The sequence below is a fragment of the Giraffa tippelskirchi genome, chromosome 12 (assembly GCF_054371585.1).
Source record: "Giraffa tippelskirchi isolate mGirTip1 chromosome 12, T2T-mGirTip1v1.2.pri, whole genome shotgun sequence".
NCBI classification, from domain to species: domain Eukaryota; kingdom Metazoa; phylum Chordata; class Mammalia; order Artiodactyla; family Giraffidae; genus Giraffa; species Giraffa tippelskirchi.
This window is the reverse complement of record NC_137286.1, coordinates 5,363,076-5,379,062: the sequence shown is the minus strand read 5'-3', so window position 1 is coordinate 5,379,062 and position 15,987 is coordinate 5,363,076. Positions and strand designations below refer to the sequence as shown.

Sequence of the window (15,987 nt, the reverse complement as noted above, 5' to 3'; positions counted from 1 at the left end):
TGGAAGCTCCAGAGGGGAGCCTGGTCCATGCATGGTGCCCGCCTTCTGTGGCTGCTGGCTGTCCTTGGCTAGAGGGTGCGCACTCCAGTCTCTGCCTCCGTCTCACATGGCGAGCCCCTCCTTAGGCACCTTCACATGGGCTTCTTTGTTTCCCCCCAGTTGATCTTATTTACAGTGTGGTCTTAATCTCTGCTGTACAGCAAAGTGATTCCGTTATTTATATATACTTTCTTTTTCATATATATATATATATATATATATATGTATATACACATTTTTTTCCATTATGGTTTGTCACAGGATATTGAATATAGTTTCCTGTGCTATACAGTAGGACCTTGTTGCTTATCCATTCTATACATAATGGTTCGCATCTGCTAATCCCAAGCTCCCGTTCCATCCCTGCCCCCACCCTTTGGCAACCACAAGTCTGTTCTCAATGTCTGTAGGCCTGTTTCTGTTTTGTAGATAAGTTCATTTGTATCATATTTTAGATTCCTCATCTAAGTGGTATCACATGACATTTGTCTTTCTCTGTCTGACTTAATTCACTTAGTATGATCATCTTTAGGTCCATCCATGGTGCTGCAAATGGCATGATTTCATTCTTTTTTATGGCTGAGTAATATTCCATTGTATGTACATGTATACACATGGGCTTCTTATGAGGACATGAGTCATTGGATTTAGGGCCCACCCAAATCCAGGGTGACCTCATCTTAACCAATTATATTGGGGTTTCCCAGGTGGCACTAGTGGTAAAGAATCTATATGTAATGCAGGAGATGTGCAAGAGATGTGGGTTTGATCCCTGGGTTGGGAAGATCCCCTGGAATACGAAATGGCAACCCACTCCAGTATTCTTGCCTGGAGAATCCCATGGACAGAGGAGCCTGGCGGGCTACAGTCCAGGGGGTCACAAAAGAATCAGAAAGAACTGAGAGTTTAAGCAGCAGCAGCAGCAGGGCCTCAAAGATCCTATTTCCTAATAAGGTCCCATTCTGAGGTTCTGGGTGAACGTGAATCTCAGAGAGGACACCAGCACAGTACATATATTTTAGTAAGACTAACAAAGCGGAGACTGAAATGGTAGGTGGCGCAGAGAGAGGAGGTGGAGAGGAGGCGAGGATGGCATTTCTTCTGGAGCAGGTTCTGTCCTGGCAGAGAGTGGACATCAGCATGGGAGCAGACTGTGCGTGTGAGGAAAGATTTAGAATCTCTGTTTTGGAGCTGTGGTGTTTTCCTTGAGGAATATTCGCTCCAAGCACTGGGCTAGGGCCCCTGGCTGGAGCAGGTGCTCAGAGAATGAGGAGGCAGAGAGAGCCTGGAGCCGGTGGAGAAAGGTGTCCTGCTGTGACCGGAGGAGCCTGACTGTGGCTTTTTAAACTCACTTTCACAATTTAAAAAAAAAAAGGTGGGCTGGCCCTCAGCTTTCAGGACTGAAAAGTTTCAGTGTGTTGAAATTTTGGCTCTCTAGGCAGTTTTGTCATTGGTAGTATTTTTAAGGGCCTACTCTGAGGCAGATTTAATTCGGGCATGAACAAAATAAATTCTGCTAGTACCTTAAAATAAACTTTTAATTTTAGAAGAGTTTTAGATTTACAGAAAAGTTGCAGAGCGCAGAGTTTCTTTATAGCCCTGCACCCAGTTTCACTTATTGTTAATATTTTACATTAGCATGTTTGTCACAACTGATGGAACGGTATTGATACATGATTATCAATCAAGCGGCATCCTTTATGCAGATTTCCTTAGTTTATTCCTTAGGTCCTTTTTTGGTCTCAGGATCACATCTGGGATTATATTTAGTCATAGTGCCTTCTTAGGCTCCCCTGGACTGACAGTTTCTCAGATGTTCCTTGTTCTTGGTTACCTTGACAGTTGTGCAGAGTACTGTCCTTCCTTTGCGTTTGTCTGATGCCTTTTTCCTGATTAGACTTGGGGCGGGTTTAGGAGAAAGACCGCAGAGGTAAAGTGCTGCCCTCATCACATCTACTCCAGGGTGTGTCCTGTCTACGTGACTTGCCGCTGTTGATGTTCACCTCGATCACCTGGCTGAGGTGTGTTTGCCCGATTTCTCCTCCTTGTCACACCTCCGCACTGCGTGGTTTAGGAGGAAGTCAGTGTGCACAGCCCACACTTAGGGGGCAGAGAATAGGCTCCACTATCTGAAGGACAAAGTATCCACATAAATCATTTGGAACTTTTCTGCTTGGGGGTGTGTCCTCTTCGTGTGTTTTTTCCATCATGTATTTGTATCAGTGTGAACCTGTGGATATTTATTTGATAGTTTGGGATATAATCCAGTACTACATTATTTATTCTGTTGCACAGAGTGTTCCAACTTTGGTTCTTCCCATTGGCTCCTGTGTCCCTTTGCCATGCCCCCCATCAGTGTGGGTTTTGTGAGCCCATGCTTACTTTCTCATGCCATAAGGTGCTCCAGGCTCATATTGGATGTTCCCTGTCCCAGCCCTCGTTTCAGGCTTTTCCCCAAGGGTCCCTGGTTCCTTTTGTTGTAGAGTGGGATTAGAAACCAAGGCTTGGGCCCTGGGTCTCTCGGCAGACAGAGCTAGGAAATAGATGTCTATGCAGGCTTACCTATCATTACGGACCTGTGTGTCTCTGTCTTTGTTAAGCCAGACGTGAGTTCCCACTGCCGCCGCCTCCTCCGCTCCATTCCAGCCGGTTCACTCTAGCCCTCCCCCTTGCTGGTCTGCACCTTCCCCTCCAATAGCCAGAAGCTGGTTCCTACCATCCTCTGCTGCATCTGCCAGTTGTTCAGTTCTCGTGTTCATGCATCGTGGTTTCAGGATTGTTAACCCACGGCCCCGTGGGAAACAAGTTTGCCAGCTGTTATTAGAATACGGCGCCCACGTGCAGTTCCTTTCGTGGTCTTCCAGTCCCGACTCGTTCCCCTGCTGGCCCCTCTCCTCTCCACCCCCTTCTGTGAGGCTGTGCTGTGTATTTCTAACGTGCTTGCTTAGATTCTTTGCTCACAATGTACGTTCCATCATGGGGTTCCCCCATCTCCTAATTGACGATTATCTGCATATATTAGGGTTCACTCTTAATAAAATAATAAAAGGATCTATGGGTTTTGACAGCTGTGTAGTATCATATGTCCACCATTACAATATCATACAGAATAGCTTTGCCACCCTGAAGAACCTCAGCGCTTCATCTAGTCATACCATCTCCAGTCTCTGGCAACCTCTGATCCACTTTCTGTCTCTGTAGAGTAACTTTTTATAAAGTGTCGTTTTAAATGAAATCATACAGTGTATAGCCTCTCAGACTGGCTCCTTTCACTTGGCAGTGTGGATTTAAAATTCATCCATGGTTGTCTGGATTGGTTCATCCCTGTTATCACCGAATCCTATTCCGTTGTCTGCATGGACCACAGTTTGTTTACCCCTCACCCACTGAAGGACTTCTTTGTTGCTTCCAGTTTTGACAGTTTTATGGCATCACTGACTCAATGGACATGAGTTTGAGCAAACCCTGGCAGAAAGTGAAGGACAGGGAAGCCTGGCGTGCTGCAGTCCATGGGGTCACAAAGAGTTGGACACAACTTAGCAACTGAACAGCAGCAAATACTAAATGCAGGTTTTGTGTAGGCGTAAGTTTTCAAATCAATTGGGTAAATACTTAGCGTCCAGCACAATTATTGGATCCTATGGTAAAATTTGGGGCTTCCCAGGTGGCTCAGTGGCAGAGAATCCGCCTGCCAATGCAGGAGACATGGGTTTGATCCCTGGGTCAGGAAGATCCCCTGGAGAAGGAAATGGCAAACCCAGTCCAGTATTCTTGCCTGGGAAATCTCATGGACAGAGGAGCCAGGTGGGCTACAGCCCATGGGTGGCAAAAGAGTCAGACACAACTTAGCAACTGAGCAACAACCACAATGGTAAAATTTATAAGCCTTAGTTTGGTAAGAAACTGCCAGATTGTCTTCCAAAGTGGCTGCCCCATTTTGCATTCCCACTGGCTCCGCAGAAGAGTTCCCGTGGCTCTGCCTCCTGGCAGCAGTTGGTATGTTGTCTGTGTCCTGGACTTTGGCCATCCTGATAGGTGGAATAGACATATCTCATTATTGTCTTCATTTGCATTTCCCTAATGACAAAAGATGTTGAGCATCTTTTCATATGCTTATTTGCCATCTGTATATATTCTTTGGTGAGGTGTCTGTTCAGATCTTTTGCCCATTTTTTTAATTGGGCTATTCATTTTCTTTCTGTTGAATTGTAAGAGTTCTTTTCCTATTCTGTATACAAGTCCTGCATCAGATATGTGACTTGCAAATATTTTCCCCCATCTACGAATTGTCTTTTCATCCTCTTAATGATGTCTTTCATAGAGCAAAAGTTTTTTTTTTTTTTTTCATTTTAATGAGGCCTAAGCTATTAATTTTTCTTCTCTCGTGGATGTGCTTTTGGTGTTATATCTAAAAACTCATCACCAAACTCAAGGTCACACAGATTTTTCTCCTATGTTTTCATCTAGAAGTTTTGTAGTTTACAGGTTACACTTAGGTCCCTCCTGAGTGGTCCCTCCTGAGTGGCTGGGTTTGTCGTTTCAGAGTTATCTTTGTACCTTTGTCGACTCTGCTAGCATTTTGAAATGGACACCCTTTTTCTTTCTACGTTATCTTAAGTCCTGTAAAGTTCCCTTGAAAAGGGAAAAGTTCTAATTGCCTTTTCTGCTTGTTTTCCAGCAAGACCACTGGTGCAGACCTTGCCTTTAAGAACCACCGTCAACAATGGCACAGTGGTACCAAAGAAACCCAGTGGCTCCCTGCCAGCCCCCTCGGGGGCCAGGAGAGAAACCGCTGTGCCTGCCACCACCAAAAGGTAGGCAAGAAGCGCCTTCGACGAATTCTAAAAGCTGTTGCAACTCAGATGCTAAAATAACCATTAGTCTTTTGTATGACACTTGAAAATTTCTCCTTTGAGTTAAAGTTTGTGAAAGCACAATATTTGGTGTGTTGCCAAAACAGAAACCATGTTGATTTATTATTCTGCTTTTTTTTTTTTAGATTTAATCACATAGTCTGAAATCTCATTCACTGAAGCCACAGTGTACCATTTTGTGTTTTTACTTAAACTTCACTTTTAATAAAAAAAAAAACAAGTGGGAATGTAACCTATACAAAAAATGAATAAGCTGTTCGCAGGTCCCAAGGGCTTGGAATATAGCAAAATTCAGATTGCTGTCCCGACTTAAATTTTTGTCAGTAAAATTTGGATGGTGCTTGACAGTGGAGCTTCAGATGCTGATGTTCGTCAGAGAGAGTGCAGGTTGCTCTTAACTTTTTTATAATTTCATAATTGCCATATTAAAATTGTAGATTTTATATGCCAGCCTACTTTTCCAAATTTTTATGCTCTAAAAAATAAAACAGCTGAAGGTCATATAGCAAAGAAACTCTTAAAGAAATCCTTCTGCAACGCTACCTCATGAGCTTGTTCTAAGAACTTGTCGAGTTCATTAAAATGCTACCTGCTTCATGGGTGCTGAGGATTCAGTGTTAAGTGTGCTCTGCCGTGCGCTGGGTACTCCGCGGGTTGATGGAGTAGATGTGAGGCTGCATTGTGACTCAGAATGAACATGTAGCAACCCCATCATCTCTTGCAAATACGTAGTGTTTCTACATAGACTCTTCATGGAGCGGATTTGCATGGTGTTTCATCAGATAGAGCTCTATGTACTTATTGTTTGTGAATTTTGAGAAAATTGATTTTGCAGGGCTTTTTGAACTTTAAAATGAAATTCTTGGCCTCATTTCATACCTTTTTATTACTTACTTGAATCATTTATTTATAATCAACATGAAATGACCTTCTGGATTCTAACCGGCAGCAATAGATATAGTCTGTCTCTTATTCATCTAGATGTTGTAAGGCTGACAGTTCTGACTTTTTTTTAAGTTTCAGGTTGCCATCCGTTACCATCTCTTCCTTTCTTTTTTTTTCATTGTGGCAAAAAAAAACAAAAACACATCACATTAAATTTGCCACCTTAGCTATTTTTAGTGTACAGTTCAGTAGTGTCAAGTATATTCTCGTTGTTTTACTGCAGATCTCCAGAACTTTTTCATGTTGCAAAACTGAAACTATACCTCTTAAACAGTAAGTCCTCCCCAGAGCCCTTGGTAATCATGCTTTTCCTTTTTGTTTCTGTGATTTTGACGACATCAGATGTTCCATATGAGTGGAATCACACAGTATCATCCATCCTTTTATGGCTGACTTATTTCACTTAACATAATATCCTCAAAGTTCATTCACATTGTAGCTTGTGACAGGATTTCCTTCTTTTTTAAGACTGCATAACATTCTGTTGTGCATATATATACCACCTTTTCTTCATCCGTTCATGTTGATGGACATTTGGGTTGCTTCCACCTCTTGGCTATTGGAATAATGCTGCAGTGAACGTAGGTGTACAAATATCTATTTGAGATCCTGCTCTGAACTCTTTGGGGATATATACCCTAAAGTGAATTGTTAAATCATTTGGTATTAGGTTGGTACAAAAGTAATTGCAGTTTTGCATTGTTGAACTTGGCCATTTGATATTGGAATACATTTTTAAATAAATGTGGTTATCTTATATATCATTTTAATGAGGATTTCTAGCTTTATTTTTTTTGCTAATGACTTATTACTTGATGTTTATTTTATATTTATTTTAAACTAGGGAAATGATATTAGACAAAAAGCAAAGTCAAGCAATTTTCTTATTCAAGTTCAAAATGGGTCACAAAGTAGTGGAGACAACTCACAACATCAACACTGCATTTGGCCCAGGAACTGCTAACAAATATACAGTCCAGTGGTGGTTCAAGAAGTTTTGCAAGGAGATGAGAGCCTTAAAGATGAAGGTTTCAGTGACTGGCCATCGGAAGTTGACAGTGACCAATTGAGCAGATCATCTAAGCTGTTCCTTTTAAAACTGCACAAGCAGTTGCCCAAGAACTCAAAGTCGACCATTCTCCAATCATTTGGCATTTGAAGCAAATTGGAAAGGTGAAAAAGCTCGATAGGTTGGTGCCTCATGAGCTGTCCAAAAGTCAAAAAAATCATCATTTTGACATGTCTGCTCTTCTACACAGCGGACCATTTCTCAGATTGTGACGTGTAATGAAAAGTAGGTTTTATACGGCAACGGGCGATGACCAGCTCAGTGGTTGAATCAAGAAGAAACTCCAAAGCACTTCCCAAACCTGCACCAAAAAAATGTCACAGTCATTGTTTGGTGGTCTGCTGCCCGTCTGATCCATTACAACTTTCTGAATCCTGGTGAAACCATTGCATCTGAGAACTATGCTCAGCAAATCCATGAGATGCACCGAAAACTGCAGTGGCTGCAGCTGGCATTGGTCAACAGAATGGGCCCAATTCTTTTCCACGACCATGCCCAACCACACGTTACACAACCAATGCTTCAAAAGTTGAACAAAGTGATCTACAAAGTTTTGCCTCATCTGCCATATTCACCTGACCTCTCACCAACTGACTACCTCTTCTTCAAGCATTTCAACAACTTTTTGCAGGGAAAACGCTTCCACAACCAGCAGGAGGCAGAAGGTGCTTTCCAAAAGTTCCTCAAATCCCAAAGCATGGATTTTTACACAACAGGAATAAGCAAACTTATTTCTCATTGGCAAAAATGCGTTGATTGCACTGGTTCCTATTTTGATTAATAAAGATGTGACTGAGCCCAGTTGTAATGATGTAAAATTCACAGTCTGAAACTGCAATTATGTCTGCACCAACTTAATAATTCAGTTTTTAACTTTTTGAGAAACCCTCATAATGTTTTCCTTAATGATTGCACCATTTTACATTTGAGGAGCTTTGTGATCTACAATCCATTGGGGTCACAAATGATTCTGACACGATTTAGCAACTAAAACAATGACAACATCTATCTTTATTTCAGTACCACACTGTCTTGATTACTGTTACTTTGTAGTATATTTTGAAATCAGGGAATGTGAGTCCTCCAGTTTTGTTCTCCTTTTTCAAGATTGTGTTGGCTCTTCGGATCCCTTGGGATGTCATATGAATTTTAGGATTTTTTTCTACAAAAGATGCCATTGGTATTTTGATAGGGATTGCATTGAATCTGTAAATCATTTTGGGTAGTATGGACATTTTAACATATTAAGTCTTCCAATCCCACGGAGGATGACTTTCCATTTCCTTGTATCTTCTTTGATTTTTTTCAACAATGTTTAATAGTTTTCTGTCTGTAAGTCTTTCAACTTCTTGGTTAAGTTTATTTCTAAATACTTTGTCCTTTTCGATGCTGTCATAAATGGGGTTGTTAATTTCCTTTTTAGGTTGGTTATGGTTAGTGGATAGAAATGGAACTGATTTTTGTGTTTTGTTTTTTGTATTCAGTAACTTTAGTGAAATTGTTTATTAGTCGTAACGGTTTTTTGTGGAATATTTAGGGTTTTCTATGTATAAGATCATGTCATCTGCAAACAGAGATAATTTTACTTTCTTTTTTCCAACTTTGGATGCCGTTTACTTCTTTTTCATGTCTAATTGCTCTGGCTTGAACTTCCAGTACTATGTTCAATAGTAGTGGTGAGAGGGAGTATCCTTGCCTCCTTCTGACCTTAGAGGAAAAGCTTTCAGTCTTCCACCATTGGTATGATACTCATTGGGGCTTTTCATTTTTACTTTTTGAGGTAGTTTTCTTCTCTTCCGATTTGGTTGAGTGTTTTTATTGTGAAGGATGTTCAATTTTGTCAAGTGCTTTTTCTGCATCGGTTGAGATGATGGTGTGATTTTTGTCTCATTCTGTTAATGTGGTGTATTGTATTAATTTTCTTATATTGAACGGTCCTTGCATTCCAGGTGTAAAACCCACTTGCTCGTGGTGTATAATCCTTTGAATGTGCTGTTAAATTCAGTTTGGTAGTTGTTGCTCACTCGCTCATTCGTGTCCTACTCTTTTCGACCCCATGAACTGCAGCACAACAGGTTTCCCTGTCCTTCACTGTCTCCTGGAGTTTGCTCAAACTCATGTCCGTTGAGCTGGTAATACCATCCCACCATCTCATTTGCTGCCACCTTCCTCTCCTTCCACTTTCAATCTTTCCCAGTATCAGGGTCTTTTCCAATGAGTCAGCTCTTCACATCAGAAGAAAGTATTGGCCAAAGTATTGGAGCTTCAGCTTCAGTATCAGTCCTTCCAATGAATATTCAGGGTTGATTTCCTTTAGAATTGACTAGTTTGATCTCCTTGCCATCCAAGGGACTCTCAAGAGTCTTCTCTAGCACCATGGTTCGAACGCATTGCTTATTCATAGTAGTCTCATAATCCTTTTTATTTCTGTGACATCAGTTGTAATATTCTCTTTTGTTTCTAATTTTAGTTATTTCAGTCTTCTCTTTTTTTCTAGTTTAATGGAGGAGTTAGCACTTTTATTGGTCTTTTAAAAAATCAACTCTTGGTTTCTTGATTTTTATCTATTGTTTTTCTTTTCTCTATTTTGTTTATCTCTGCTATAATCTTTATTTTCACTTTCCCTCTGCTAACTTTTGGTTTTATTTATTGTTGTTTTTTCCTACTTCCTTGAGAAGTAGAAATAAAGTTAATTTGTTGATTTGAGATCTTTCTGTGTTTTCATAGCTGTAAACTTCTCTGTTTATAAAACTTGCATCCCACAAGTTTTAGAATCTTTTTTGTTTGTTTTCATTTGTCTCTAGATATTTTCTAAATTCTCTTGTGATTTCTTCTTTAACCCACTGGCTGTTTAAGAGTGAGTTGTTTAATTTCAAGGTTGACTTTTTAAAGTAGCAAATAGTTAATGAAAAATGAGATTCTTTGTCTTTATTCTTGAAAATTGACTTTTATAATTGACATCTCTTTGTGTATTTGGAGTTTAAGTAAAATAAAAAAAATTTCAGAGCAAAATATGATAAAAGTAAAATTTGAAATGCAGATAGAATTTCTAGCTTTCAGTTCATTTCATGAGAGCTTATGTCAAGTATTCTTGCAGTTTGTTTTTGTAGAAGCCTCTGCGTTTGATCCAGAGTAACCAGTACTCTGCTGCAGAATCTAATTGATTTGTTGTTATTCAGTCACTCAGTTGTGTCCAGCTCTTTGCAGCCTGGTGGACGGCAGCACGTCAGGCTTCTCTGTCTTCCACTATCTTCCAGAACTTGCTCAAACTCATGTCCATTGAGTCAGTAATACCATCCCACCATCTCATCTGTCACACCCTTCTCCTCTTGCCCTTAATCTTTCCAGCATCAGGGCGTTTTTCAGTGAGTTGGCTCTTCACATCAGGTGGCCAAAGTATTAGAGCTTCAGCTTCAGGATCAGTCCTTCCAGTGAATATTCAGAGTTGATTTCCTTTAGGGTTGACTGGTGCAATCTCCTTGCAGTCCAAGGGATGCTCAAGAGTCTTCTCCAGCACCACAGTTTGAAAGCATCTGTTCTTTGGTGCTTAGCCTTCTTTATAGTCCACCTCTCACATCCATACGTGACCACTAGAAAAGCCATAGCTTTGACTATGGTCAAAGTTGGCAAAGTGATGTCTCTCCTTTTTAATACGCTGTCTACTTTTTCACAAAGACAAAGAGGCACAGTGGTGTTTCAGCCCCTCTTTAAATCAGTGATGATGGCAGAAATCATTTTTGATGATAATATAATGAAAGCCAACTAAGCACCAAGCTTTTAATACCATTATCACTTATCCTCAAAATAACCTTCCAAGGGACGTATTATTATCCCTGTTTTGCCAGTGGGTAAACTGAGGCTCAGAGAAGTGAAGTAACTGGTCTGGGATCAAGTGAGTGGAGAGAACGTGGGCTCAAACCCAGGTCTGTCTGGCGCCAGGGCTCACACTCCTTTCACTGTGATGGGCTGGTTCTTGCAAAGATTTCCAGGTCAGCGCTTGCATCTCCTTATAAAAAAAGTGCTTCATATAATTACTCTTTGGAAACCATCCCTCTTGTGTGCCCTTGTGTGTGGATGATGCTCGTTAGAAACAGTTATGTTCTGAGAAGCCCCAAGAGTGCTGACAGGAGCAGCAGGCAGAGGTGAGGGTGACTGAGCAGAGATGCCGGCAGCTTGCAACTCTGAGAGATAGACCTGCCTGTTAATAAGGGGCTGCAGGCCCTGAACCCCCAGGTCAAGACCCAGGCCTGTGCTGTGAGAGAGGCCTGGGTCCTCTGCTCCTCCAGGTATGAAGGAGCTCATGGACAGGGCTCGTTCTCAGCAATATTATCTCGGAAGGAAAGAAGGAAGGGAGGATAATTAGTAACCATTATATTTGATACGGGCTGCCCCAGTGGCTCTGCGGGTAAAGAATCCACCAGCAATGCAGGAGACACAGGAGACTCGGGCTCAATTCCTGGATCGGGAAGATCCCCTGGAGAAGGAAATGGCTACCTGCTCCAGTATTCTTACCTGGGAAATCCCATGGACAGAGGAGCCTGGTGGGCTACCGTCCAAAGGATCGCTGAGCAACGACCGAGCAACTAAGCATGCATACTTTATATGTGTTGTATTAGCACTTTTGAAAGATTTTTTTTTTATATCAGCCAATTTTAAATCGTTACTGAACTTGTTACCACATTGCTTGTGTTGTTTATGTCCTGGCTTTTTGGCCATGGGACATGTGGGATCCTAGTTCCCAGACCGGACACCGGCTCTGCACCCCTGCACTGGAAGGTGAAGTCTTAACCACTGGTGCACCAGGAAGTCCCTGTATATTAGCATTTAGACAATAACCTTCCTTCTATAAATATTCTTAGTCCTCTGTAGACTTTTCTTTTTAATTTACAAAATGATCAGTCATAGTCATTTGATAAGCTGTTGTTTAGCAGTCAACTAGAAATATGTGGTTTTCTAGATCATCTGAGACTCTTGGTTTTCAGCAGAGGGTGTAGTGATTCAGTTATTTTGTTTCTTTGCCTTATATAGGCTTCCCTGGATGTGAATTCTCATCCATCTGGAAGTTGGAAACCCAAACAGTGGCGTGTTAACAGTTACTCTGTGATAAAGTTCCTATAGATCTCTCCTGAGGAGAGAGAGTTTTGAAAACAGAAGCAAGCTGGGCATCCTGACTGTTAGGAGTAAAACAACCTCCAAGCCATTTAAAATACATGTACAATCGTGTTAGAATTTTTCTGTAATCAGAGTTCTAAATTAAACGAACTGGGGCGTCTGTGGCGTCTGGATGGGTATGTTTGTTTTCTTTTCTCGGGTTTTTTCAGCCGAGTATGGAAGAACAAAATCCCCTTTGGAAATTGTCCAGCACCCAGGGGTTGTGCTTTGTGTTGCCAATTAAGACTTCGATTAGGGGCTTGATTTGGAATCCTTGGGAAAAGCTTTGTTTCCACTAGTCAAAGAAGAAAAGGCAAAGAATCCGGGAAGACATTGTAGGTCATACCTTGCTCAGTGGGGATGCTGAAGCTGACAATAGAATAACATTCCCACTGGCTCAAAACGGAGACAATCACTCATTCTTTCCACCCCTAAGTAGAGCTTTACAATAGGGCAGAGCTGTGAGAAGAGAGATCAAAAGAACAAAACTGGTACAAAAAGAGAGCGTTATTTTTAAAATGCTCCGCTCCGATTGGAAGATAGTATGGTAAATATCCATGGTTTCCAAACAAACAGCTGACAGTCCTTTGGAAAAATAACTGCACTCATTAGCAATACAGTGTTTGTGAAAGTCCCGAAGTCGGTGCCGGGTGCTTAAGGATTTAAATCTGCTTTGGGTTGTTGTTTTTGTTTTGTTTTTCTAATATATTTATCATTGAGATCCACTGAGATGTATGTGTTAAGTTCATATTCTGAGTCTGATCTCTGTGGCAAGATTAGAGATGGGAGTCTTTTGCTGTTGAACAGAGGAAGATGAATTGGCACCTACCCTCTTATCAGAAAGGATGCGGTTCCCCGCTCTGGGCTCAGGTTGTGAAGCGTTAGTCGCCCAGTCGAGTCCCACTCTTTGTGACCCCATGGACTGTAGCCCTCTAGCCTCCTCTGTCCATGGAATTTTCCAGACAAGAATACTGGAGCGGGTAGCCATTCCCTTCTCCAGGGGATCTTCTCAACCCAGGGATCAAACTCAGGTCTCCTGCACTGCAGGTGGATTCTTTACCATCTGAGACCAGGAAAGCCCCCTAGGCTCAGGTAGTTGACTTCATATGATAGAAAAAATATATATATATTTTCATGTGGCAAATTCTCTAAGACCACCAGCCTTCTTAGAAAATGCCTTGTTTTTGTTACAGTGGTGTCTTTAGCCTTTCTTAATTATTGAAGTGCGTGACCTCAGTCTGTCACAATTACCTCACCCTTGCAGAACAAAAGCCAGGTTAGTTCTGGTCCCTGTTGACTTGCCAGTGCTCAGCACAGCGCCCAGTATAAGTTGATTCCAAGTAAGTACTTGTCAAGCGTGTGCTCAGTCGTGTCCAACTCTTTATGACCCGTGGACTGTAGCCCACCAGGCTCCTCTGTCAAAGGGATTCTCCAGACAAGAATACTGGAGCGGTTGCCATTTCCTTCCTGCATTTGTCAAATAGATAATTCTTCTAATCTAGTGTTAATCACTCCAGCTGTCATGACAGATGACCTCATTAGAAAATCTCTGGTCACGCATACAAGCTTCCCCTCAAGATTGGTATTTTTTTTTTCAGTTGTAAAAGTTTGGGGTCTTTTTCCCAAAATTTTGCAAAGCCAGTTCTCAGTTCCAAATCGCATAATGAAAGAAAGACATCAGTCATAGTAGCTTATTACACTTAGAGTTACTGTCTAACCATGAGAAGAAAGATGGCCACTTTTCCTCCACTCTCCATTTGCAGAGATTCAGTTTTACATCTGAAATTTAGTTTAAGTTGGCAAAAGCCATTGAATGCAACTGCAGTGCAGTGTAAAGAACTATTACATTTTCAGAACTTAGAAAGTTTGGGGTTTGGGAGTGGGGGTTGAGAGCAGAAGGGAAAAGAAGAAATGATGGTATTACTAGTGCATTGCTACACCAGACGTACTTGCCTTAAGCACTAAAAAATGTGCTGTGTGATTATACATTTTCTCCCAAGCTGGGACTTCTACCACTTTCAAAATAAAGAACGTGGTTTTTCCCTTGCTGTCCTTAGGGAACACAGCTGCTTCGGTTACTCCCTGCTGGTATTGCAGGCGGCTCGTCCAGAGTGTGTACAGTATTGACTCCTTCTGACTGCCCTTGTTCCTGCAGGTGTCTTTTGTCTTCAAGCTCTACTTTCTGTCCTTAGCTTTGAGTCCTAGTAAGTCCTCTTTTAATTCATGAGAGCCCTTGGCTCTCAAAAGGAAATTTCCTGTTCGTCTTGAGTATACAGCAGTCGTAGGTTTTTTTTAAAAAAAGATTAGCATTTTAATGCAAATGTGCAAATAAAAAATATCTTTCAAGGGTTGTGATGGATGATACCCAAGTCTATATATGCAGACTGAAATGTTTTCCCATTTTAATGTGCTGTATATTCTGTAATTTATTGAAGTTTACCAAAATAATTGTCCACGCTTTTATTCCTGCCCTCATGTCTATTCTGCTTTGTTTCCGTGCCTCTAATACATAGGTTAGACAGGTCTGCGAGCCCTCTCAAAGCTTACACACAGAACAGATCAGCGGCCAGCTGAGGGTACTTAGATTTCCTACGTAGCCCTCGCGGATGCTGCTTGGTAGTTTCACCTGCCTTCTAGTGTAGTCGCTTAGAGGGTCTTACCTGATGCCTGCCATTGCTCAAGTCTTAAATCACATAGCTGTTACTACTTATTGACCTTTGCTGGATTTTTTAAACTTTTTATTTTATATTGAAATATAGCCAATTAACAATGTTCTAATAGTTTTGAGTGGACAGCAAAGGAACTCAGCCGTACATATACATGAATCTATTCTCTGCCAACCTTTATTGGATTTTTAGACGTTCAGCACCTCTGTTCAACAGGTCCTCAAAACTAATGTACTGCAGTGTGTCATAACTGGCAGGTGGTCTCCATTTTTGGCCTCACCATGTGGCTTATAGGATCTTAATTCTCTGAGCAGGGATTGAACCCAGGCCCTTGGCAGTGAAAACTCGGGGCCCTAACCACTGGATCATCAGAGAGTTCCCTAGGTGTTGTTAACTAAGAGATCCAGTAGATTGCTAGGGGTCAAGTGACCTCAGCCGTTTGACTTTATACCCTGAAGCTATCCCCCCATCTGTTGTTGTTGTTGTTGCTCAGTGGCTGGGTCACGTCTGATTCTTTGCAGCCCTGAGAACTGCAGCACACCAGGCTTCCCTGTCCTTCGCTGTCTCCCAGAGTCTGCTCAAACCCATGTCCATTGAGTCAGTGATGTGCCATCCAACCATCTCGTCCTCTGTCGTCCCCTTCTCCTCCTGTCCTCAGTCTTTCCCAGCATCAGGGTCTTCCCCGTAAGTCAGCTCTTCCCATCAGGTGGCCAAAGTATTGGAGCTTCAACTTCACCATGAGTCCTTCCAATGAATATTCAGGATTGATTTCTTTTAGGATGGACTCGTCTGATCTCCTTGTAGTCCAAGGCACTCTCAAGAGTCTTTTCCAACGCCGCAGTTCAAAGCATCAGTTCTTCGGCATTCACCCTTTATGGTCCAGCTCTCTCGTCCATACATGACTGCTGAAAAAACCATAGCTTTGAGTATACGGATGTTTGGCGGCAAAGTGATGTCTCTGCTTTTTAATATGCTTTCTAGGTGTGTCGTAGCTTTTCTTCCAAGGAGCAAGCGTCTTTTAATTTCATGGCTGCAGTCACTGTCTGCAGTGATCTTGGAGCCCAGGAAAATAAAGTCTGTAGAATAGGAATGATGATACATTCACTAGGGATTTGAGGTTTAAATTTAATGATGCGTATGAAATGCAAAACTCTTAATAGATGTGAACTGTTGCTGCCCGCAGTTTCATCATCGATCTCCCCTCTTAACTCTTCCAGGAGCTAGGTTGAGTGCTAATTATTAG

At 41.7% G+C, this 15,987-nt stretch overlaps 1 protein-coding gene across 18 annotated transcripts in view; it reads left to right on the top strand.

Annotated features, from left to right (window-relative positions):
- Positions 1–15,987, top strand: part of EML1 (EMAP like 1) — a 195,727-nt gene that overhangs the window by 124,830 nt on the left and 54,910 nt on the right. For all 18 annotated transcript variants that reach the window (XM_081549752.1, XM_081549745.1, XM_081549744.1 and 15 more), the window contains exon 3: positions 4,718–4,853. In XM_081549752.1, the coding sequence (XP_081405878.1) occupies positions 4,718–4,853 (136 nt within the window). The remainder of the gene's footprint in view (positions 1–4,717; positions 4,854–15,987) is intronic.